We start from the raw sequence: 23,179 nt of genomic DNA, 5'->3' as shown, positions 1-23,179 counted from the left end.
TATTACTGTTCAAAGGAATAGTGGGGAGGCAAGTGCTGACCGTTTTGAAAACAACAGGAAGTATTGCTGAAACATTTAAAATAACTTTTTAATATAACAGCTCTGTGGCTGTATAATCTGTAAATGCAGTGACTAAATGTGGCATCAAATTGTGGTAAACATGTTTGTTTTTTTTTCTTTGAATGTATCTGTTCTCCGCCCCCCCCCATCCTCTTGGGGATGTTACAATAGAGTTGATGGGACTTGTGATTGTGTGTTCTTTTCTCATAGCAGCTTTCTTCTTGCAGTACTGTAGTAGTGGCAGTATTGTATACATAAATAGAAATGCAGGAGATCAGCTTGGATTTTGCTGATCAGTTTTCTTCCTTTGAAGTCTGGCATGGAATTGGAGAAGAGTGATGTGGGGGGGGAGAAAGAGAGAGGGAACATGTTGGAGAGACTCTTCTTCACATAAACAATAAAATAGACACAGTGTACATGTAGGTGCCTTCACAACATCTTAAGGCATGGCTACACTTGCAGATGTAGAGCGCTGTGAGTTAAACCCGCCTTCGTACAGCGCAGTAGGGAAAGCGCTGCAGTCTGTCACACTGACAGCTGCAAGTGCATTGGCGTGGCCACATTTGTGGCACTTACAACGGCATTGGGAGTGGTGCATTGTGGGCAGCTATCCCACAGAGCACCTCTTCCCATTCTGGCGCTGTGGCTTGTGGGAAGGGGGAGGGGAATGCGGGGCATCCTGTCTCAACACCCCGTGATGCGTCGGTTCGCACCCCAACATTCTCTTTGCTTCTGTCCGCATTTGGTGCCATCTTTCAACAGTTTTTGTTCTGCGCACTCTGTCTTCCCTTTTGGTCTGCGGGAATGGAGCCCAAACTGCTGAGAAATGTGCTGACGAGTCTCACCAGCGCGTCACGTTTGGCAGTCGAGTTCTTCCTTAAGATGCAAAGTGACAGTGAGGACTCTGATGATGATATTGACTCAAGTAATGCAAATGACACAAGTTTGCTTGTGGCATTCACGGACATGCTCACCACCGTGGAACGCTGCTTTTGGGCTTGGGAAACAAGCACTGAATGGTGGGATCACATCGTCATGCAAGTCTGGGATGACGAGAAGTGGCTGCAGAATTTTCGGATGAGAAAAACCACTTTCATGGGACTGTGTGAAGAGCTTGCCCCCACCCTGCGGTGCGAGGACACGAGATTGAGAGGTGCCCTGATGGTGGAGAAGTGGGTGGCTATTGCAATCTGGAAGCTGGCAACTCCAGACAGCTACCAATTGGTCGCTAACCAGTTTGGAGTGGGGAAGTCGACCGTTGGCATCGTGTTGATGCAAGTTTGCAGGGCCATTAATCGCATCCTGCTCAGAAGAACCGTGACTCCGGGTAACGTGCATGACATTGTGGCTGGCTTTACACAAATGGGTTTTCCTAACTGCGGAGGGGCGATAGATGGGACGGGCATTCCAATTCTGGCACCAGCCCACCTAGCTTGTGGATCACCGTGGGCATTTCATTGACATTAACGCAGGCTGGCCCAGAAAGGTGCACGACGCATGCATCTTTCGTAACACTGGCCTGTTAAGGAAGCTGCAAGTTGGGACTTTTTTCCCAGACTAGAAGATCACCGTAGGGGAAGTCGAAATGCCCATTGTGATCCTTGGAGATCCCGCTTATCCTTTGATGCTGTGGCTCATGAAACCCTGCATAGGGAGCCTTGACAGCAGCAAGGAGCGGTTCAACAACAGGCTGAGCCAGTGCAGAATGACTGTGGAGTGTGCTTTTGGCCTTTAAAGGGTCACTGGAACTCTCTGTATGGGAAGCTGGACCTGGCCAATGACAGCATCCCCATGGTTATATCTGCGTGCTGCACCCTCCATAACATTTGTGAGGGGAAGGGTGAAAGATTCACTCATGCACGGAATTCGGAGGTTCAACACCTGGAGGTTGAATTTGAACAGCCAGAGAGCAGGGCTATTAGAGGGGCCCAGCGTGGGGCTGCAAGGATTAGGGATGTCTTAAGGGAGCAATTTGAGGCTGAAAGCCAACAGTAATGTCTGGGGGGGTTCCCTGCATGGGAGTGAAGTGCGGTAGGAATCTGTGTTTGCTACCTATGATACACTGACTTGCAGTGCTTGCTTTCCTGGGCAAAGGTTTCTTTTATGTTATGCAATAATAAAGAATGTTTTCAAAGCCAAAAAATCAATTTATTGAAAAGAAACACAACACAACTGCTTGGGAAACACCACGGGCAAGGGGGTAGGGTGGGGTGGGATGGGGAACGGTACAATCACAGATTTGCGTATGTCCTGTCTGGAGTGCTGTGCAATGCATGCTGCACTTCAGGATGGCTATGCTGCATGGTGATGGGGGTTGAGTGCAGTGGGTAAGGGTAGTAGTTTTCAGGGCTGGGTGGTGAAGCTACAGGTGTTGGAGGCAGCTGGTGGCGGTAAGAACCCGGATGTTGGGGAAAGTGGTTTGGAGGTGACATGGTGGCAGAAGGGAAGGAGTTTTGGGACAAAGGCTGTTGGGGGGGTTGGGGGCAGGCACGGTAGTGCTCCGCCTGCATGGCTACGAGTGCCTGGGTCAAGTCTGCTTGGCGCTCCATGATGCTTATCAGCTGCTCTGTGCTTTGGTGCTGACGATCCGCATTGAGCTGGCGGACCCTCCTTTCACTTTCCCACTGCTCCTGCACTTTTTTATTTTCATTAATTGAATGCTGCATGACTTCATGCAGCACGTCCTCTTTGCTTCTACGTGGCCTCTTCCTGATTCTTTGCAACCTCTCGGCCATTGATAAAATGGATGGCTGAGATCTCAAGGTTGCATCTGTAAAGGCAAAATACAACACTTAACAGAGGCAGCATTGTTCACACCAGACAGAGCAATGATTTCCCCGTACTCAAGGGCAATCACAGTGGCATAATTTGCCTGTCCCAAAGCGAGTGCACATAACCCACGGGAGCCCTAAAATGGTGAGTAAACACAGGGTCAAGTGTGACTGATTGTTTCCTGGCTGTACTGTCTTCTGGGTTTCTGTGTCTTGCGGAGAGCCAACTTCGGCAGGGGGCCCATGTACTGAACACTGTCCCCACATTTTCGCTGCTGAGGGTGACCAGGGAAACAAGGGAGGGTCTTCTACTGCAATGCGGCTTCCGCCCTGGCCCATATGCAGCTTGTCTGTGTGCAACAATGGTCCCCCTGCTCCTCACGGCACAGTGCCGCGGACAAGTTAGCCTTACTGGGTTGAGGACAACAGTGGCTCTGCCAAAAAACCTGGGCAAGTGCATTGCCCAAGTTCTGGCTGAGACCTTTGAAGGGATCACCGAGGCTGATTACCGTGATGTGAGAGAGCATATCAATGCCCTATTCCGCATCTAGGCATGCATGCAGCCCTAACCCTCCTCGTCCCAAGAGCCCACACTGAATAATTTCTTTCCCAAAATAAAAGCCGCTTACCGGGAACCTCCTCTGGTGTTTGTCCTTCTTCAAGTGCCGGCCGCCACGACTGGCTACCTTCCTTCTGGCTTGAGAACAGCTCCTGGCTGCATGCGTCTAAGGATTCTGGGGTATCTTCCTCCACCAGAGCACCCTCGCTCCTGCTTTGCTGCTCCTCCTCCTTCTCCTGCCTTGTTGCACTGGCCTCTGAGGTGTCTATGGTGGTACTCGGCATGGAGGTGGGGTCGCCCCTAGGTATCGCGTCCAGCTCTTTGTAAAAACGGCAGGTCGTGGGGGCAGCACCGGAGCGGCTGTTTGCCTCTTGGGCTTTGCGGTAGGCATACTGCAGCTCCTTCACTTTAACCCTGCACTTCAGTGCGTCCCGGTCATGGCCCCTCTCCAGCATGGCCCTTGATATCTGCCTGAAGATATCATAATTCCTGCAGCTGGAGCGCAGCTGAGACTGGACAGCTTCCTCCCCCCACCCCAAACACTGATGAGGTCCAGCACCTTGCCATTGCTCCATACGGGGGCTTGCCTGGTGCATGGAGGCATGGTCACTTGGAAAGATTTGCTGAGAGCACTCCATGCCTGGCTGAGCCAACAGGAAGGGGATTTTCAAAATTCCCAGAGAATTTAAAGGGCGGGTCTGACGGTTGGTCACCTGAGGGCAGGGCAGTAGAGTTCAAAGTGATGACCAGAGTGGCTAGAACAGGCATTGTGGAATACTTCTGGAGGCCGATCACAGTGCAATAACAGACCAGGGCATCCACACTGGTGCTGCGGTGCTCCAGCAGTGGTGCAGCAAACATTATTCCATCCACCGAGGTGGAGTACCAGCAGCGCTGTAGCCGCAAAGACCGAGCGCTCTACATGCCTTGCCAGTGTGGACAGTTAGTGAGCTAGGGCTCCCGGGGCTCCTTTATTACGCTGTAACTCACAAGTGTAGCCAAGCCCTTAGTATAGTGAATCATGTTTAGGCACCAGTCCTGCATAGATGTGTGCCCATGCTTAATTTTAATGTGTAGTCCTATTGAAATCAGTAGGACTACTTAAGTAAAATTAGGATCAGATTGGAGAGTTGGGACCTTAGCTGCTTAGCTGTTAGAAGGAAAATCAGCAAGAGTGTTTCCCTTCTTGATTATTTTCTTTTCTCTGCTCTGTGTCATGCTTTATATATCTCTAAATTGCACTCCACTAGTTGACTCTGTAATTATCATTAGGTATCACTTATGCAAATTTCCTTTTTTAGATGTTAACATGTTTTGCTCTTCGGTAAACTAAATGTTACACTGAGTTACGTTTTTTTTAGTCAATAACTAAACCTAGCAGCACTTAACATAATACTTAACACTTATATAGTGCAATGCTTCTCTGAAGTGCTAAAAAAACGTAACTCAGCGTAACATTTAGTTTACCAAAGAGCAAAACATGTTAACATCTAAAAAAGGAAATTTGCATAAGTGATACCTAATGATAATTAAAGAGTCAACTAGTGGAGTGCAATTTAGAGATATATAAAGCATAACGTAGAGCAGAGAACAAGAAAATAATCAAGAAGGGAAACACTCTAGCTGATATATCTGAGAGGCATAGGTGTATGCTATCAGAAAATAATTTTTATAAGAGTATCCTTTAAATACTATCTTCTGAAATATATTTTAAAAAATTCCTTTAAAAATTGTTACAGGTTTTCTCCTTCCCTGGTTTATGTTTAGAAGGGTTTTTGGTTGGGCCTGAGAGCAACACCACCAAGTATGCTCAGATCCCAATCTCCCAGCTCTGCCTTTTGCTCTGCACACAGCTGCCTGGTGATTGCTGCTGCTTCATTTTCGGCTCTGCTGCTTTTACTAGTAATAACCTTCCTGAAGGGTCTAGAAAAGTGTGTGTGTGTGGTCAACAAAACAGTGAAAATGGTGATACACAAAGTGCTGTCAAATGCACAAATTAAATGGGAAAAAAGAAAGATGATTTTTTTCTCTAGTATATGTGAATTATAGTAATTTGTGGTCCTAATACCAGAATAAGCTCTATTTGGGGATCTCTGTAAACCACATGGAGCCCAACTGAGGTTAATGGAGCTCCGTATGATTTTAGGGGTTTAACACCCACAAAATTCTTTGCAGGATTGGGGCCTAAGGGGTTATTTATAATTCTAGAAGAAACATTTTCAGATGAAAGTATGATTTGCATGTTGAGGATGTCCCTTTAATCCTCACAGCATCCCTGTTCAGAAAGTAATTTACTTTGATATCTTTTGGCTAGTTTCTAAATTTTTCTTGAAAAAAAAAATTGAATGCTGAAAAAATGAAATTGGGTGCTTTTTCTGTGGTTTTGAACTAAAAAGCCAGAAACTATTAAAAATGAGATGACCTCTTAAGCTGCTACTATAGATCACAAAATTGAATAGAAATAAATCATTCACATTTTTATTAAGCAAAAATATTTTCTGAACCAATGTATACAACAACCCTCAAAATGTTAATCGTTTGCTTTTGAAGTACAAGTAAACTTCATGTTTTCTCCTATTCTTCCCCTTTTCTCTCTCCTTGCACCCTTTTTTTTTTTTCCTGTATAACAAATCCTTTCTAATAATTTGTTTGGCAGTTGGCTCTCGTGCTTCTTTCACAGGGCTTATGAATTCATGCACATTTTTAAAAAGGTCTACCAAGGAAAAAGGAGTGAGCTATAAAACATCTAATTATTTCCCCAGCCAATTTCTGTCAGCCTTCCTTGCCTTTTTAGCCACGTGAAAGATGGCATCCTGAATCAACAATGCTAGTATGTTTTGATTAATTTGTTTTACTCAGGGTGGAGTTTGAGCTTTCTTCACTTTCAGTTGAATACTGAATAGATACCTTATCTTTGTTTTGTAATTCTTCATGATGCTTTTCAGCAATCTCTGCTAGAAAGTAAAAAAAATTAGTGTGTTCATATTATCTGCATTAGAGCTTACCAACATCCACTTACCAATTTTTAAAATCTCTTGAACCAGGTTTGGCATCATCATACTATTGTGCTGTTACTTGAAACAGAACTCTTTTGGAAACAATCCCAGTGTTTATATATGCTAATCTAAGTGAAGGTCAGAAATTCAATTGCCACAGTCGAATGAGACTTCTTTTGGTGCATGACTGGCACTGCGTTGGTATTCTTGCAAGTGAGTATGCTGCAATAGATAGCTGGTGTGAGCAAACATGGAATAGTAGGGTGCTTACCATGAAAGGTTACTTTTTCCATTCAAAATAACTTTTGTGATTCAGTGATCCTTCTGTAGTGTTGCAAGGCTGAATATAATATAAGTATGTGGCTGGGAACATGTGTTCTCTTCACGTTACTTTTATCCTTTGACTTTATCAGTATGCAAAACTAATGAGATTAAGGATTTAGGACAAACAGATGCGGAATTTATTTTCAGAATTGATTGACCTATATCAGTAGAAAGACAACTGGGCTGTCCCAGGACTGCCTCCTTTATGAGAACCGCCTAATATTTTTACAATGCTAATTAAAGAATAACATTATATATTTAATGCAATTGCTTTTTCCTAAGATTTTACTGTAACTCAGGAGTCAATATTTATTTGCTATCACATCACACTGCACATACATTTCATTTTTTTGCAGTGATTTCTTTCTGCATTGTCACTTTCCAACTATCTCTTCTCATTTCATATTTTTCTCTCCAAATGTGTTTTTTGTTTAACCACATTGCATCTCACCCCTTTAGGCTTTGCCCATTTTTTAAACTCTCTTGGCCCTTCGATCAGTATGTGCAGGCAAATAAATGATGGACACATGGGTAGAGCCCTGCTCAGATACAAAATTTGTATCTGCATCTGATCCACGATCCGCAAACATGGTCCGCGGATATCCCCATCTGTATCCGTGGATACAGATTTGTAGTGCTCTGCATGTGGGATGGATTTAAGTGGAAGGTCACAACTTTATTAATTTAACACTGGGAAGGGGTGCTGTATCTCCTTTACCTGTTCTGACATTCCAGGCATTTAATTGGGTGCAGTGTGGGGTTAAAGAGCTCCCACTTTGTCACAAGTACTTTGGGGTGGACCTGCTTAGGCCCACCACTAGGTTTCAGCTCACTTTTGATTCTAGGTATGGGGATGGATAGGGTGAGAGAGCAAAGCAGCTAACCTGGTCTCCTATCCCCAGCCAGCGGGAAGATGGTGGATGGCGGACATGAGGGGGCAGTCGCTTTCTTGGAGCGCATGCGCTCTCATATCCCCCATTCTTCCTTCAGAGCACTGCTTACATCCCCCTGTTGAGTGTGGGAAAGGGGGTATGTTCATTTTATGTCTCTGCTAGTATAGTTTCAACAGTAAGCTTACAAAGTGAATTCTGTGCAATTCATACTTAGGCCCAGATACTGCAAACACTTACCCACATGCTTAATTTTACTCCCTTAAGTAGCTCCTTTGACTTCAAAGGGGCTACTAAAGTGATTAAAATTAAACACATGAATAATGGTTGAAGGATTTGGGATTGTAATTATCACCTTAGTTTGAAGTACCATTTATGTGTACTCTTTATAGACTTAACCTTATAAACCCTTACTCCCAACACAGTCAGTGGAACTACTTGCATAAGTAAAGATTAGCAGGATTTGGCCTTGTATGCAGTTCATTGTCATTCTTTTCATACTCTGCTTTTATTTAGATAGAATGTCATTTAAAATCATATTGAAGAATTTACTAACTTCTAACTACTGGGCCAAACTCATCTCACCTGTAACTTCATTGTCATGAATTTGACCTATTTGAATTTGTATTTTGATACTACTTAAAGGCATAGATGCTGGAACTAGAGGCGGGGGGTGCTGCCACACCCCCTGGCTTGAGATGGTGTCCATTATATACAGGGTTTACAGTTTGGTTCAATGGCTCTCAGCACACCCACTATAAAACATGTTCCAGCACCCCTGCGTAGAGGCCCCAACTGAGATCAGGGCTGCTATGTACTAAATAGAAAAGGAGTACTTGTGGCACCTTAGAGACTAACCAATTTATTTGAGCATGAGCTTTCGTGAGCTACAGCTCACTTCATCAGATGCATACCGTGGAAACTGCAGCAGACTTTATATATACACAGAGAATATGAAACAATACCTCCTCCCACCCCACTGTCCTGCTGGTAATAGCTTATCTAAAGTAATCATCAGGTTAGGCCATTTCCAGCACAAATCCAGGTTTTCTCACCCTCCACCCCCCCACACAAATTCACTCTCCTGCTGGTGATAGCCCATCCAAAGTGACAACTCTTTACACAATGTGCATGATAATCAAGTTAGGCCATTTCCTGCACAAATCCAGGTTCTCTCACTCCCTCACCCCCCTCCAAAAACCCACCCCCATACACACACAAACTCACTCTCCTGCTGGTAATAGCTCATCCAAACTGACCACTCTCCAAGTTTAAATCCAAGTTAAACCAGAACGTCTGGTGGGGGGGGGTGGGGTAGGAAAAAACAAGAGGAAATAGGCTACCTTGCATAATGACTTAGCCACTCCCAGTCTCTATTTAAGCCTAAATTAATAGTATCCAATTTGCAAATGAATTCCAATTCAGCAGTTTCTCGCTGGAGTCTGGATTTGAAGTTTTTTTGTTTTAAGATAGCGACCTTCATGTCTGTGATTGTGTGACCAGAGAGATTGAAGTGTTCTCCGACTGGTTTATGAATGTTATAATTCTTGACATCTGATTTGTGTCCATTTATTCTTTTACGTAGAGCCTGTCCAGTTTGACCAATGTACATGGCAGAGGGGCATTGCTGGCACATGATGGCATAAATCACATTGGTGGATGTGCAGGTGAACGAGCCTCTGATAGTGTGGCTGATGTTATTAGGCCCTGTGATGGTGTCCCCTGAATAGATATGTGGGCACAATTGGCAACGGGCTTTGTTGCAAGGATAAGTTCCTGGGTTAGTGGTTCTGTTGTGTGGTATGTGGTTGTTGGTGAGTATGTGCTTCAGGTTGCGGGGCTGTCTGTAGGCAAGGACTGGCCTGTCTCCCAAGATTTGTGAGAGTGTTGGGTCATCCTTTAGGATAGGTTGTAGATCCTTAATAATGCGTTGGAGGGGTTTTAGTTGGGGGCTGAAGGTGACGGCTAGTGGCGTTCTGTTATTTTCTTTGTTAGGCCTGTCCTGTAGTAGGTAACTTCTGGGAACTCTTCTGGCTCTATCAATCTGTTTCTTTACTTCCGCAGGTGGGTATTGTAGTTGTAAGAAAGCTTGACAGAGATCTTGTAGGTGTTTGTCTCTGTCTGAGGGGTTGGAGCAAATGCGGTTGTATCGCAGAGCTTGGCTGTAGACGATGGATCGTGTGGTGTGGTCAGGGTGAAAGCTGGAGGCATGCAGGTAGGAATAGCGGTCAGTAGGTTTCCGGTATAGGGTGGTGTTTATGTGACCATTGTTTATTAGCACTGTAGTGTCCAGGAAGTGGATCTCTTGTGTGGACTGGACCAGGCTGAGGTTGGTGGTGGGATGGAAATTGTTGAAATCATGGTGGAATTCCTCAAGGGCTTCTTTTCCCTGGGTCCAGATGATGAAGATGTCATCAATATAGCGCAAGTAGAGTAGGGGCTTTAGGGGACGAGAGCTGAGGAAGCGTTGTTCTAAATCAGTCATAAAAATGTTGGCATACTGTGGGGCCATGCGGGTACCCATAGCAGTGTCGCTGATCTGAAGGTATACATTGTCCCCAAATGTGAAATAGTTATGGGTAAGGACAAAGTCACAAAGTTCAGCCACCAGGTTAGCCGTGACATTATCGGGGATAGTGTTCCTGACGGCTTGTAGTCCATCTTTGTGTGGAATGTTGGTGTAGAGGGCTTCTACATCCATAGTGGCCAGGATGGTGTTATCAGGAAGATCACCGATGGATTGAAGTTTCCTCAGGAAGTCAGTGGTGTCTCGAAGGTAGCTGGGAGTGCTGGTAGCGTAGGGCCTGAGGAGGGAGTCTACATATCCAGACAATCCTGCTGTCAGGGTGCCAATGCCTGAAATGATGGGGTGCCCAGGAGTTCCAGGTTTATGGATCTTGGGTAGTAGATAGAATATCCCAGGTCGGGGTTCTAGGGGTGTGTCTGTGCGGATTTGATCTTGTGCTTTTTCAGGAAGTTTCTTGAGCAAATGCTGTAGTTGCTTTTGGTAACTCTCAGTGGGATCATAGGGTAATGGCTTGTAGAAACTCGTGTTGGAGAGCTGCCGAGCAGCCTCTTGTTCATATTCCGACCTATTCATGATGACAACAGCACCTCCTTTGTCAGCCTTTTTGATTATGATGTCAGAGTTGTTTCTGAGGCTGTGGATGGCATTGCGTTCCGCATGGCTGAGGTTATGGGGCAAGTGATGCTGCTTTTCCACAATTTCAGCCCGTGCACGTCGGCGGAAGCACTCTATGTAGAAGTCCAGTCTGCTGTTTCGACCTTCAGGAGGAGTACACCTAGAATCCTTCTTTCTGTAGTGTTGGTAGGGAGACCTCTGTGGATTTGTGCAGGAAATGGCCTAACTTGATTATCATGCACATTGTGTAAAGAGTTGTCACTTTGGATGGGCTATCACCAGCAGGAGAGTGAATTTGTGTGGGGGGGTGGAGGGTGAGAAAACCTGGATTTGTGCTGGAAATGGCCTAACCTGATGATTACTTTAGATAAGCTATTACCAGCAGGACAGTGGGGTGGGAGGAGGTATTGTTTCATATTCTCTGTGTATATATAAAGTCTGCTGCAGTTTCCACGGTATGCATCTGATGAAGTGAGCTGTAGCTCACGAAAGCTCATGCTCAAATAAATTGGTTAGTCTCTAAGGTGCCACAAGTACTCCTTTTCTTTTTGCGAATACAGACTAACACGGCTGTTACTCTGAAACTTATGTACTAAATAGACATTGTACTAACATGAAGTCAAAGAAGGTCCCTGCTCTGAGGTGCTAACAACTAAATTGACAAGACAGACACTGGGGGTGTGTGTGGGGAAATAATTGGAAGCCTTCTCTTGATCTACAAAACTTATAATTTTATGATATCTAAATAAAAGCAAAGTATGAAAAGGGAGCCAATTAATAAACTGCACTTGAGGTGAAATTCCTGCTAACCTTTACTCATGCAAGTAGTTCCACTGACTTTGTTGGGAATCAGGGTTTATAGGGTATTAAGTTATAAAGCTATTTCTGCAAAACTAGTAACAACATTTAAAAAAGTTGGGCACTTTGCTTATCGATCATATTAAGGTCCCAAACTTGAAAACATTTATGCATGTGCTTGAAGTTAAGCATGTGTAAGTGATTGCAGGATTGAGGTTTAAAGCAACAACAGTGAACTGGAGTTTCATTGCTCATAAAATAATCAGTTATTGGAACACAATACAATTATAATGCATCATATCAACTATAGGCTCTATAATGGGTCTCTTTCCCTACTCCTTTGCATTATTTTGGCTAGTAATTTTGATGTTTTTCTCCCCTCCTCCTATAGGTGGAAAATGTGGGAGGACATGGCATTCCTCTGATCTAATTCCCAATTTAAACTGCTAAACTAATCAGTGCTAAATATTCTTTTCAGCGATTTTAGCAGTTGAAAATCTGTCATATTTAGGAGCTGCTCATTATTGTTCTCTTACTGGATTAAATTATTTTGTTAAAGAAAAATCTTTTAAAAGAGAATAGAATAATCTATATTTGAAAAATTATTGGGACTGTCTTTTGGAATCTTAATTTCTCTCTGAAGAGAAATTTCAAAGGCTGCAACATTTTAGATCAGATATCTCTAGGGCGGAGGTTGTCTTTTACAATTTTTTAACGTTTGCACCTCTTAGGCAGATCGATGCAGTAATTTGATGACTAAACTTGAGTTGATTAAGGCTATTAATAGTTTAACTGAGTGTAAATTTCTGCCTATACTGAAGAGGAACCATATTAGTACAATGATATGTATCTTTCCTAGAATTGAAGAAATGATGGCAAATGATTTAGACCAGTTTATTGAAGATCAAAAGGCCAAGTTGGCACAAGACAAAGCAGAACTTGAAAATGATCCTCCTTATATGGAGATAAGGGTAAGACTACTACATTATTTTCCTATTTCAAACGGTTTTATTGTTGGAATCTTGGTTTAAGTCTGCTTCTATTGTACTGATAAGAGTTTCTTCTTTATAAAGCTATTGTATTACTGAGTTACCTGTTGCAGAAAGACCCATTAGAAATTATTTTACATCTATGCTTATAGGGACACTGTCAAATCAAATTTGCCACCACATTTAACTTTTAAATAAATATTCACAAATGTGAAGACCAGTATAAAAGTTTTCTAAATTCAAATGGAAGCCAACCCAAGTATTGCTCTCATACATCAGAACCTCAAAGTAAAATTGCCTTGAAATGAATTAGTTTGCTTTCATTATCCAAGCTTAAAGAATACAAAAAATAAACAATACAAATAGAATGAACAAATAGGTAAATAAATAATTTTTAATGGTCAGTTCAGTAAGGTACTATTCAGACCGCAGGTAATAACGCTAAAAATATTAAATTTTTAACTTGATAGTTTCTTCATTATTACTATGATATATTTTTGAGTATTTTGTGTCTCAGGTATTTGCTGTTTATTTAGAACCACACTAAACAATGTCAAATTTTTTTTTGCTCTATTTAAAAAATATAGTCATAGGTAAATTTTCTTAGTGTTTTTGCCATGTGAAATTTATTTACTGTTTTATTTTTGTACAGATTATCATAATCAGGGATTGTCACTATTTATTCAAAAACTTTTCACTTAAACGATACTTCAGAATTATTTCAAAATAGAGAAACCCCCCTGTGTTGTCAAGAAGTTGTATTTAGCATTGCAGCATCGAGACTCCATGAGGTATCAAAAGTATTTTTTCTTGTAAAAAGTACTGATAAAGTCCCCAGTCTTGCAAATATTTAAACATGTGCATAACTTTACTGACATGAGTAGTCTCATTGACATCAGTGGGCCTTCTCACATGAGTAAAATTATGCACATACATGTGTTTGCAAGAGTAGGGCTGAATTCATTGTTAGAAATGCATCTGAATGATGATATGAGCTGGAACATGCAGGTACCTATGGGAGGATGTCCAATAAATATGTTTTTCCACCAATATTGCTCAAAAGTTTCCAAACACATACAATCATCAAGAAAGGGATTTGGGAATCATCAAGAAAGGGATAGATAATAAGACAGAAAATATCATATTGCTTCTATATGAATCCATGGTACCCCCACATCTTGAATACTGTGTGCAGATGTGGTCGCCCCATGTCAAAAAAGATGTATTGGAATTGGAAAAGGTTCAGAAAAGGGCTACAAAAATGATTAGGGGTATAGAACGGCTTCCGTATGAGGAGAGATTAATAAGACTGGGACTTTTCAGCTTAGAAAAGAGGCGACTAAGGGGGGATATGATAGAGGTTTATTAAAATCATGACTGGTATAGAGAAAGTAAATAAGGAAGTGTTATTTACTTCTTCTCATAATACAAGAACAAGGAGCCACCAAATGAAATTAATAGGTAGCAGGTTTAAAACAAACACAAGAAAGTATTTTTTCACGCAAGGCACTGTCAACCTCTGGAACTCCTTGCCAGAGGGTGTTGTGAAGGCCAATACTATTGCGGGGTTCAAAAGGGAACTAGATAGATTCATGGAAGATAGGTCCATCAATGGCTATTAGCCAGGACGGGCAGGAATGGTGTCCCTAGCCTCTGTTTGCCAGAAGCTGAGATTGGGTGACAGGGCATGGATGACTTGATGATAACCTGTCTGTTCATTTCCCCGGGGCACCTGCCATTGGCCACTGTCAGAGGACAGGATGCTGGGTTTGATGGACCTTTGGTAGACCCAGTATGGCCGTTCTTATGTTCTTAATATTTTGGAAAGGGTCAGAAAACTAAAGACTTGCCTTACCCCTGTTGACAACTTTGCTAGCTTTTCACTGGTGCTTATAATGTGATTTGAGACTGGGGCTACATATGGAAGAAGGTTCTCTTTAAAAACTTGGGCTGGCATACCCCTGGCCCTGTTTGAGTGCTATGCACCTAATTCTAAAGCTATAAAGATCTGATAATCTTGCAGATCACCTTAATTTGCTCAGTAATGGGAGTACTTACATGGAGAAAGTTTTATGCTTTCCTATGATTTCTATGACTCTGTCCTAGCTATCCTGAATCATGCCCTTGATGAAGAGAAGGTTTTGGTTAGTCAGCACTGTATGTGTGCACCTGTTGGTTCTGACCTATAAAGCCCTAACTGGCTTGGGGACTTGCCTACCTTCTTCAGTATGTAAGAGAAAGAGTTGCTGGTAAGACTTCCTCTGAGTCAGATTGAGACTTTGGAATTTGCTATCCTACCTATCTGCATATTGATATCTAGGGCACACTGCAAAACATATCTGGGCAGATGTTTGGGGGTGGGTTGTGGTTTGGGTATGTTTGGAGATTGTTTTGTTCACAAATAAACATTCCATTATGGATGTTGCCAACCCAAGTATTGCAGTGTTGAAATTGAAGTAAAATTTCAAAAAGTTTATAAGCACTTTTATTGTTCAAAATGACATGTGTGATCAGAGAGAGTCTTCCATTTTGTTAACTAGTAGTATTTAATTACAAATACACAGGTTACAGCTACTGTCTGCAGAACACTCGGAAATAATCCACACATCAGCATGATAAATTTCAATACTAATTGACTGCAGTCTTGAACGAATATGCTTGGCTAAATGTGTCTCAAATCATGTTCTGAGACAAAGATTTAATTTAGTCTTTGTGGGAGGGGTTTGTCTCTCACTTCCCTCAAGCAATATTTCAAATGGAGGGAATTCATTGCTTTTCACTTTCAAAGGGGGATGCAAAAATTAGTTTGGGGTGGGGCTGTTGACTGTCTTTCAGTTACCAAGTCTAATAATTTTTGGTGCTTATTGAATTGGTAGCCAATGAACCTCAAACACAAGCCCTACTTTAAAGTTAAGTAGATTACTTCTAATTAAACTTTCCTTTCCATCTCATGCATCCCATTATCCTGCCTGCAGTTGATTTTTAGGTTCCTGTTCACCTAACCTGGGACTCTTTTTCTGGGATGGTGGGGGAAGGTTAGTTAGAGTTCCTGCTTCTAGAATACGCTTTTTTTGCAGTTCACCAATCCTGTATTTATTCCTCCCCTTCCCCTGCCTGCTGTCCTGTGCCACTCTTCAATTTGTCTCTTTGCTGTGTTTCCTACTTCTTTTTTCACCCCTTATAATCTTATTCCCTCTTCCTGGTGTCTCTTGCATGGTCCTCGTGTTTTCTTGCATGACTATGTACCCGTGATTTTCTATAATAGCTTCATTTTCAGGGTGCTGAGAGGAGGCAGGCTTTCATCTTTGCCTCCCCTAAAGTTGGTGCCTAACTGCTGTTCAGAGCAGCTCCAAGGAGTGGGGTGAGATGAACGAGCCATTCCTGTTTAACTGTTTGGGTGGGTGTGGGCAAACAGTGGAGACACTGGTCTGGACTTGACCCACAATGCCCAGATACTCATTTGGCACAGTAGTTTTCAATCTGTGGCCCGTGGACCTCTGGGGTTCCACAGACTAAGATTTCTAAAGGAGTTCACACCTCCATTCACATTTTTTTAGGGGTCCGAAAAGGAAAAACAGTTGAAAACCACTGATTTAGCAGATGACTAGTCTTGGTGCCAAGTAAGGTGGATCAGATCTCTTGAGGGAAAAATACAGAGCATGGATAGCTATGAAATCCCTGTGAGTCAATTTGACCACATAATCAATTTGAAGTGCTGTTGGAGATCAAATGTAGCAGAGTAATTATTGCATTAATACAGGAGCTACTTTTTAATATCCGTGAAATATACTGTCTATTAAATGTATTAAATAACCAAAACCCTTTTTTGCAGTCAAAAGTTAAATAATGTTATTTCAAGTATGTTATGGCTATTTCCCTTATCTATTCTTGCAAAGACATACATTTTTTTCTTTTCAGAGCAAAGGTGCAGAGAAGCTTTCTGAGACCAGCAAAGTGTTAATCTCTATGGCTAAAGAAAATATACCACCAAACAGTCAACAGAACTATTTTCTAGGTATGATATGTCTTTAATACATATCATTTTTAGGTGTATATAGTGAAGTGCTATCTTAGAGATCTTTGCACAACTTAGAAAAAATGAATTCTTTGGACTCTTAATTATAGGAGCATCACAATAATTCAGGGACTTAGTGTTTATATCCTTTTAAACATCTTGAGTTTTTTGAGGTTGCATTTGACCTCAAAGTTAAGGTTAACTCAGTTTTTTTTTTTATAGAAACAAGCTGGTGAAGTAATATCTTTTATTGGGTCAACTTCTGTTGGTGAGAGTGACAAATTTTCAAGCTTACACAGAGCTCTTTTTGTGTCTTGAGCTAATGTCCATTTGCCAGACTTTGAGAGAGGGTTTGTGTCTGTCTTTATTGTTTTCCGGGTTGCTGGAAGAAAACTGTATATTGGGATAGCATTTCAGGTGGATCGCCCCTTCAGCTTCCTGCCGGAAGTTCTGCATCTGAGCTTGGAGCTAGAGAAACAAGATGCTTTTTCTGTCAGCCTCTTGGGATAAGGTTTTGTCCTGTCACCATGGCATGGCTGATAGGAACTCAAACAAATAGACTAAATCTCCTGAGAAGCCTAACAAGGCAAAGGTTCCAAGTCTGACATACGTCTAGATGACTACAGTGTCTCACTCTTTGGGTTGGCAAGGACTGCTAACAAAGGAAACGTTGAATTTCTGGGAGCAAGCAATACCTCATGTTATTTAAATAACTGCCCCCCAGCCTACCACGATCAATTATGCCCTTTCCACATTACAATTTTAACTTTGTAACCAGTTAGTAACATGGTTAACTTTAAACATGGGACAAGACTTTCAAATTTGGGGGACTTTCAAACTGCTCTTAAGTCAATATGTAGGCTCTTAAATAAACGGCTTGATTCTCAAAGGTGTCAGGTGCCTACAACTTTAATTGAAGATAATGACAGCTGAGGATGTTCATCATCTTTGAAATATCAGGCTATTTGTGTAAAAGCTTACATTTGGGCAGTTGAGTGTGAAAATTTTGGCTATGGTTTGTGTGTGCACACCATCGGGTTAACACTAAGTTACTAAACATTGCAGCTAACAGTTTCACCCTTGCCAGATGCCTTATTTGGCATGTGACTGTGTTTCTGAGATTGGTTCAGAACACTTTTTGCATTGTGTATGGACCCCCTAACCTTGCTTGTGGTAAGAGATCTCAAAGTACATTGCCATCTGTGCTGCTGATGTTGCTCTTTGTGTTTTTCTTTTGGACAGTCATATCCCTTGCTGAAGTGCTACATAGCAGCTGCTCTGGTTACCCCAGAATGTAACAAACAAGGTTAGGCAGTATGTTGGGTACTACATTACAATTACAATTGTTCACCGACTACTTTGAAAGAAAAAAGCTGAAGAATGGTCAAAACTCAAACCATGTTTGTTGTAAATTGTGGTCAAGGAAGTGTCACAAATTGGTTACAAAAACATGGTTGTAACTGAATTGTGAACTGGGCCTAGTGGCACTGATGGTTTGTGCTGTGCACTCTCCTGTAAATACATCATCAGATGGGCTGAGAGATTTAGACTGTGAATAAGCATGGAAAGTTGGAGGACACCCTCAAACCCCTGTCAAGAATGTGGAGATGTCCTTTCTTCACCTCCTTTCAGGGAAACAATAATGCTGCCATTAGCATTTTCTAATTTTTGTTTGAGTAAAATCAGATGTAAAATTGCTTCTTTAAAATAGAGAGAAAAAAGTTCTTATTCAGTGATGCATGTTAATAATGTCAGCTGAAACAGCAGATGGCACTGCTGTCAGTGGAAATTTCGTCGGTGTGTGTTTTTAAAGAATGTAAGGACTTGATAAGACCAAAAAGCCCCAAGGATATTTTTAATTTCAAGATGAAATAAATAATATTTCTGAAGTGCCCCTTTTCATGGTGTTGCAGAAATAATTAATAATGGCAATGATTTAAATGGGTAAACAATTAAAAGTTTATGGCATATAGTACCAAAACCACTTAGATAAAGGGATTTTTTAAAAGTATGGGCTTATGAACTTGGGAGGAGATCCATGTGGAATGAGTTCTACCCTTTAGGGCCACCACAGTGTAACGTGCAGTGGAGGCATCAGGGCATAGGTATCTGTCAAGATGATGGTAAAGGAGGTAGTGCCAGATGTAACCAGGTAAACTGGTCTTGTTAATTTCTAAAGGTAAGTTAAGTTCCCTAAATGAAACCTATATTTAGTATTGAAAAGTAATGGTGTATATTTCAAATACCATGTATTATATGAATGTGTATTTCTAATCCTGGCTATAGCACCAACTCTATTTTGTGGCTTTGGAAATCACTTCACCTTTCTCTCCCTCAGTTTTCCAATCCATAAAATGAGGTTAGTGATACTTACCTTCATCTCAAAGGTGTTGTGAGGATTGATGTTTTTAAAGTGTATTGTAGATGCAAGAGCAGTACTCTCATTTCACTCCTGTGTTCAGAATATAAGTGCTTTTGTAATGCTCACAGGTGTACTAGACGCTTAACAGAAAACACTTAAGACAGGCCCTTGCTCTGAGGATTTTATAATCTAAATAATAGACATGACAGACAAGTATGAGATAACACATACAGAAAAAGCAGAGACGGGGAAGGACTGTGTTCAGTGTACAAGTCTCTCCCCAGCTCTTGATTGTAATGTTAACTAGTGAATAAACTATTTAAATTTAATTTCTTATAGGTACTGTGACAATTTCAGCACTGAAAAAAATAACTCACAAGCAAATTGTGATGACTCCAGAAGTGTGCTTGAATGAATGATAATTTTGAAAAAAAAAATGTGGAATCCTGGACCCTTTGAAGTCAACGGCAAAACTCCCTTTGATTTCAGTAGGGCCAGAATTTCATGCAGGAGGGGTTGAACATAAAAGTATGGTCTGTTTAATCATGTGTTGACTTTACATTAATTATAGTGTTAAAAGTGAGGTTAAAAAACCAAAAACATAATATCTTGCCTACATTTTAAAACAGAGGACTATGTATTATTGTCATTAATGTTACCCTATATGAAATGACATCACTACGAATGACCTAAAATGACAATTAAGTGTTGCTTGCTACCAGAAGTCATCAAAGGTAAACTTGGGTAGAAGACAACCCATGAATAAGTATGTGTCTCAGATTTTTTGCCATTTTTGTTGTTGATCAATAAGTTAGTTTACAATAGTCATTAGTGTTTTATTGATTTAACTGTAGAAACATAAAATATAGAGTACTGGTGGACTCATTATTTTACTCTTCTCCCCTCCCCGCAATGACTGTGACAAGGCCCCTTCAGTTTCACTAGATATATTAGTTATTAATGTGCTGTAATGAACTGACTAATACATGTATCCATTCCATCCACTGGATAGATTAAGAACTGTTCAACTGTCAGAGGGCATTGTACTGATAAGAGCTAGTAAAGATTTTATTTAGTTTAAGTATTAGGGTCTTGAGTGTTTGGTAAAGGTGCATCTGAAGTATGTTTCCTCTGTTGCCACGAAGCTGCTAATGACGATGGTGTGGTATAGTCATAACAGTGAAATTCCTAAATGTCTATAGATTGGTTACAGTAACAATATGAAAATAATGCCAGTGACACAATAACTATTTCTTATGTCAGAAAAAGAATGCAGTCCAAGTAAGTAGTGGGGTAAAAAGGTACAACTCAGTAATTGTTTGTTTAATAATTACATGTTCCAGCATGATCAGAAGTTATATTTATGCATGATAGAGAAAAATGCTCACAAAGACAGTGGACTGAAAACAAGGTCTGCATATGATATTATTGTCACCTCTGTATGTGGCATAACAGATTGTTTGGGCCAGATTCTGATCTTTCTTTTACCCAAGTAAATTTGGAATAACTCCACTGAGAATCATGCCAATACTTCTGGTTTAAAAATGGAGAACAATAAAGTTGATCTGGACTTACGTGTAGATCAAAATCTATCTTTTTGTGGTCAACAGCTGGGCCATACGCTGTGATATTGGGAACTAATTTTTGTGGCTTGGTGATGTTTTGTCCCATCCTAACCCCCTCCTCCCAACAGATAATTAAAAATTAACTAAATTTTAATAAAATATTTTAAAAAATTGAATTATGCACATCAAATTACTCACATTCTAGATACTGAAATGGATAGTATAATCATACTCTTGTTAAAGTGGATGGTTACATACATTAATTCAATTAAAAGGAAACTCAGCCTCCTGATTCATTGTTAAGGCAAAGTCCATCCTTTAGCAGAAGTAATCCAAAGAGGTGATAAGAATCTTCTCTGCCATGACAGGGACTCTGAGTCCCTGTATGTGGTCTGTGATGGAATAGAGGGAAGACCTAGCGTGAGGACACTCTCTGTAGGAGGTTATAATTCCAGGGGTAATCATAAAAGCAAGGAGACTAAAAAGAAGTGGGGAGTCTTCGTAGGGGACCAGAAATGCTTCCAGTCCAGAGAATGAAAGTGAAATAATGCCAGAGCTTAGAGGAATTGACCACCTCACATGTAACTTCTTATCAGAAATATTTGCATGATGTCATAAAGGAATAAGTTATAACATAGTGTGTGTCATTGCTATTGTCATTGTCATGCTTCATGCAGATTATGAGGCACAGAAGTAGTGAGCTCTGTAACACCACATGACCTGAAGTGCCTTATTTCTGTAAACAGTCCCTCAGATTGGTAACAAAATGTATTCACTTTGTTTAAACAAAATTAAATAATATAGATTAGTGGCCTGAAAACTGCCTTAAACGCCAGCTACCATACAGCTGACATAATCAACTCTATGCTATGCATCCCCGTCCCGTGAGGGTGATACATGGCCTGCGGGGCCATTATAAGTTGATGTGATTTAGAACAACCCTGAGGCTGCTTTAAATTGCAATAGAGGCCAGATGTGGGGGTTTTCCTTTTTGCTTTTTTGAGCATTTAGCAGTGTGTTGTCAGTCACTTGGAAAATGAAGTTATTCAGTACAATCATGCTTTAATAATTTCAAAAATAACATATAAAGTAGTAAAATATATATATATTGTATATTGTATATATTGTATATATATATATATATTGTAAAAGTTTATTTAAATAAATACACTTGAAGATGTGACATTTTAAACTTTTTTTTTAAATTACTGCCTTTATCAGTTCAAAGTTTGTCCACTGCATACAAAGAAGACTTTTAACAATATATTGAGTAACCGTATACATAATACCAACAAAAGTGAAAGAGCAAGGCTATGACTCAAAGTAGGACTATCCACAAAATTAGTAGAAACATAGTTTTAGTATTTTTGCTCCCCTACCCCTCTCAGCGCCCAAGTTGCTGTAAAAAGAAAGAGTTCTAAACCTATCCAAAACCATTCTTTTCAGAGTATCTGTCCACCCTGCCCTTGCATAGGCCCTCACTACAACTATTAATAACAGTAGTAAACTCCTAGGTCACTATCCAGTTGTGATTATGTTTTCTTCAGAGTTTTTCTGGATGGATAATCCAAAATATCATTTTAACAAATAAAATGAAACTTTAAATACCTTCCCGCCCCAGTACCTTAGACTTAGGGACAAAAGACCAGATTATGATTTCTCACTGGGTTTACACTAATGACCTTTCATTGGCTTCAGAGGATTTACTGCTGTAAGTGAGAACAGAATTAGGCCCAGATTCCATAGACTTTTTTTTCTTAAATTGGCATTTCCAGGTCTCGGTTTTTTACTCTAAGCTGCTAGTTACTTGTGGCATTTCTGGTTTTTTGTTTTTTTTTTTAAAAGCTGATTCAACGTTAAATTCCCTAGGAATCTAAATCAACAGCAGGCAGCTGAAATTCCTCTCTGGTTGGCTGTTGTTTCTATGGAAACTATGGTTAGAATAGCTTTAAAAAGAGTGTAGCTTTTTAAAAAAAAAAGAGTAGAGGTAAAATTTCTTAAATAAAAAACACTTACTCTTACCTTATTCTCTCCAATCTGTCCCACATTTTATAAAAACTGAACCAGAATGGCTCCTAATAGCCAGCAGCTATGGATGGAAGCTCACCTGTGCAGCTCTCCTCTGTCAGCCATCAACTGAAATCTATAAATGCCAGTAAGAAAATAACAAACACAAAAATGTGTTCTGATATTCTTCTCTTTCTGAGTCCATACTTAACAGGTGGCAGATTGGCTCACAAATTATGACTGGATTGGTTATGCCCTAACCTGGCTCAGCTGGAACTGTCATAAGACAATCATGTGCATCCTTTCATTATGCCATTTTTTTCTTGCTCTTCTTTGTAAAGATAGTAATGAAAAAATGAGTTATCAGCCATCTAAAGTATTCCAGGATTAGCGATTCTTAACATTTACATAGTGCTTCATGTATCAACACACTATATAGATGTTAACTAATCCTCACTAGGTGTAACTGAAGTGATGGAAATCAGGCAAACAGATTTGCCTAAACCCACACAGTAAATCAGGAACAGACCTGGGAATAAAATTTTAAAATTTCTTGCTTCTAGTCTGCTGGCTCACTCCAATTAGACCATGCTGAAGTCGAAATACTTTCAAGGTTATCACTGGCAACGATACTTTACAACAATCTTCCATCCCCTCCCCATTGTAACTAAAGGATGATAAATGATATAGTGCTGGGGAAG

At 40.8% G+C, this 23,179-nt stretch overlaps 1 protein-coding gene across 6 annotated transcripts in view; it reads left to right on the top strand.

Moving 5' to 3' along the window:
* Nucleotides 1–23,179, top strand: part of CSPP1 (centrosome and spindle pole associated protein 1) — a 182,784-nt gene that overhangs the window by 1,028 nt on the left and 158,577 nt on the right. For all 6 annotated transcript variants that reach the window (XM_077810172.1, XM_077810174.1, XM_077810173.1 and 3 more), the window contains exons 2-4: nt 6,435–6,599; nt 12,400–12,511; nt 16,448–16,544. In XM_077810172.1, the coding sequence (XP_077666298.1) occupies nt 12,410–12,511; nt 16,448–16,544 (199 nt within the window). In that variant the 5' untranslated portion in view covers nt 6,435–6,599; nt 12,400–12,409. The remainder of the gene's footprint in view (nt 1–6,434; nt 6,600–12,399; nt 12,512–16,447; nt 16,545–23,179) is intronic.

Source organism: Eretmochelys imbricata, chromosome 2, assembly GCF_965152235.1.
Source record: "Eretmochelys imbricata isolate rEreImb1 chromosome 2, rEreImb1.hap1, whole genome shotgun sequence".
In the NCBI taxonomy this organism is placed as follows: Eukaryota; Metazoa; Chordata; order Testudines; family Cheloniidae; genus Eretmochelys; species Eretmochelys imbricata.
This window is presented reverse-complemented; position numbering and strand designations above follow the sequence as displayed.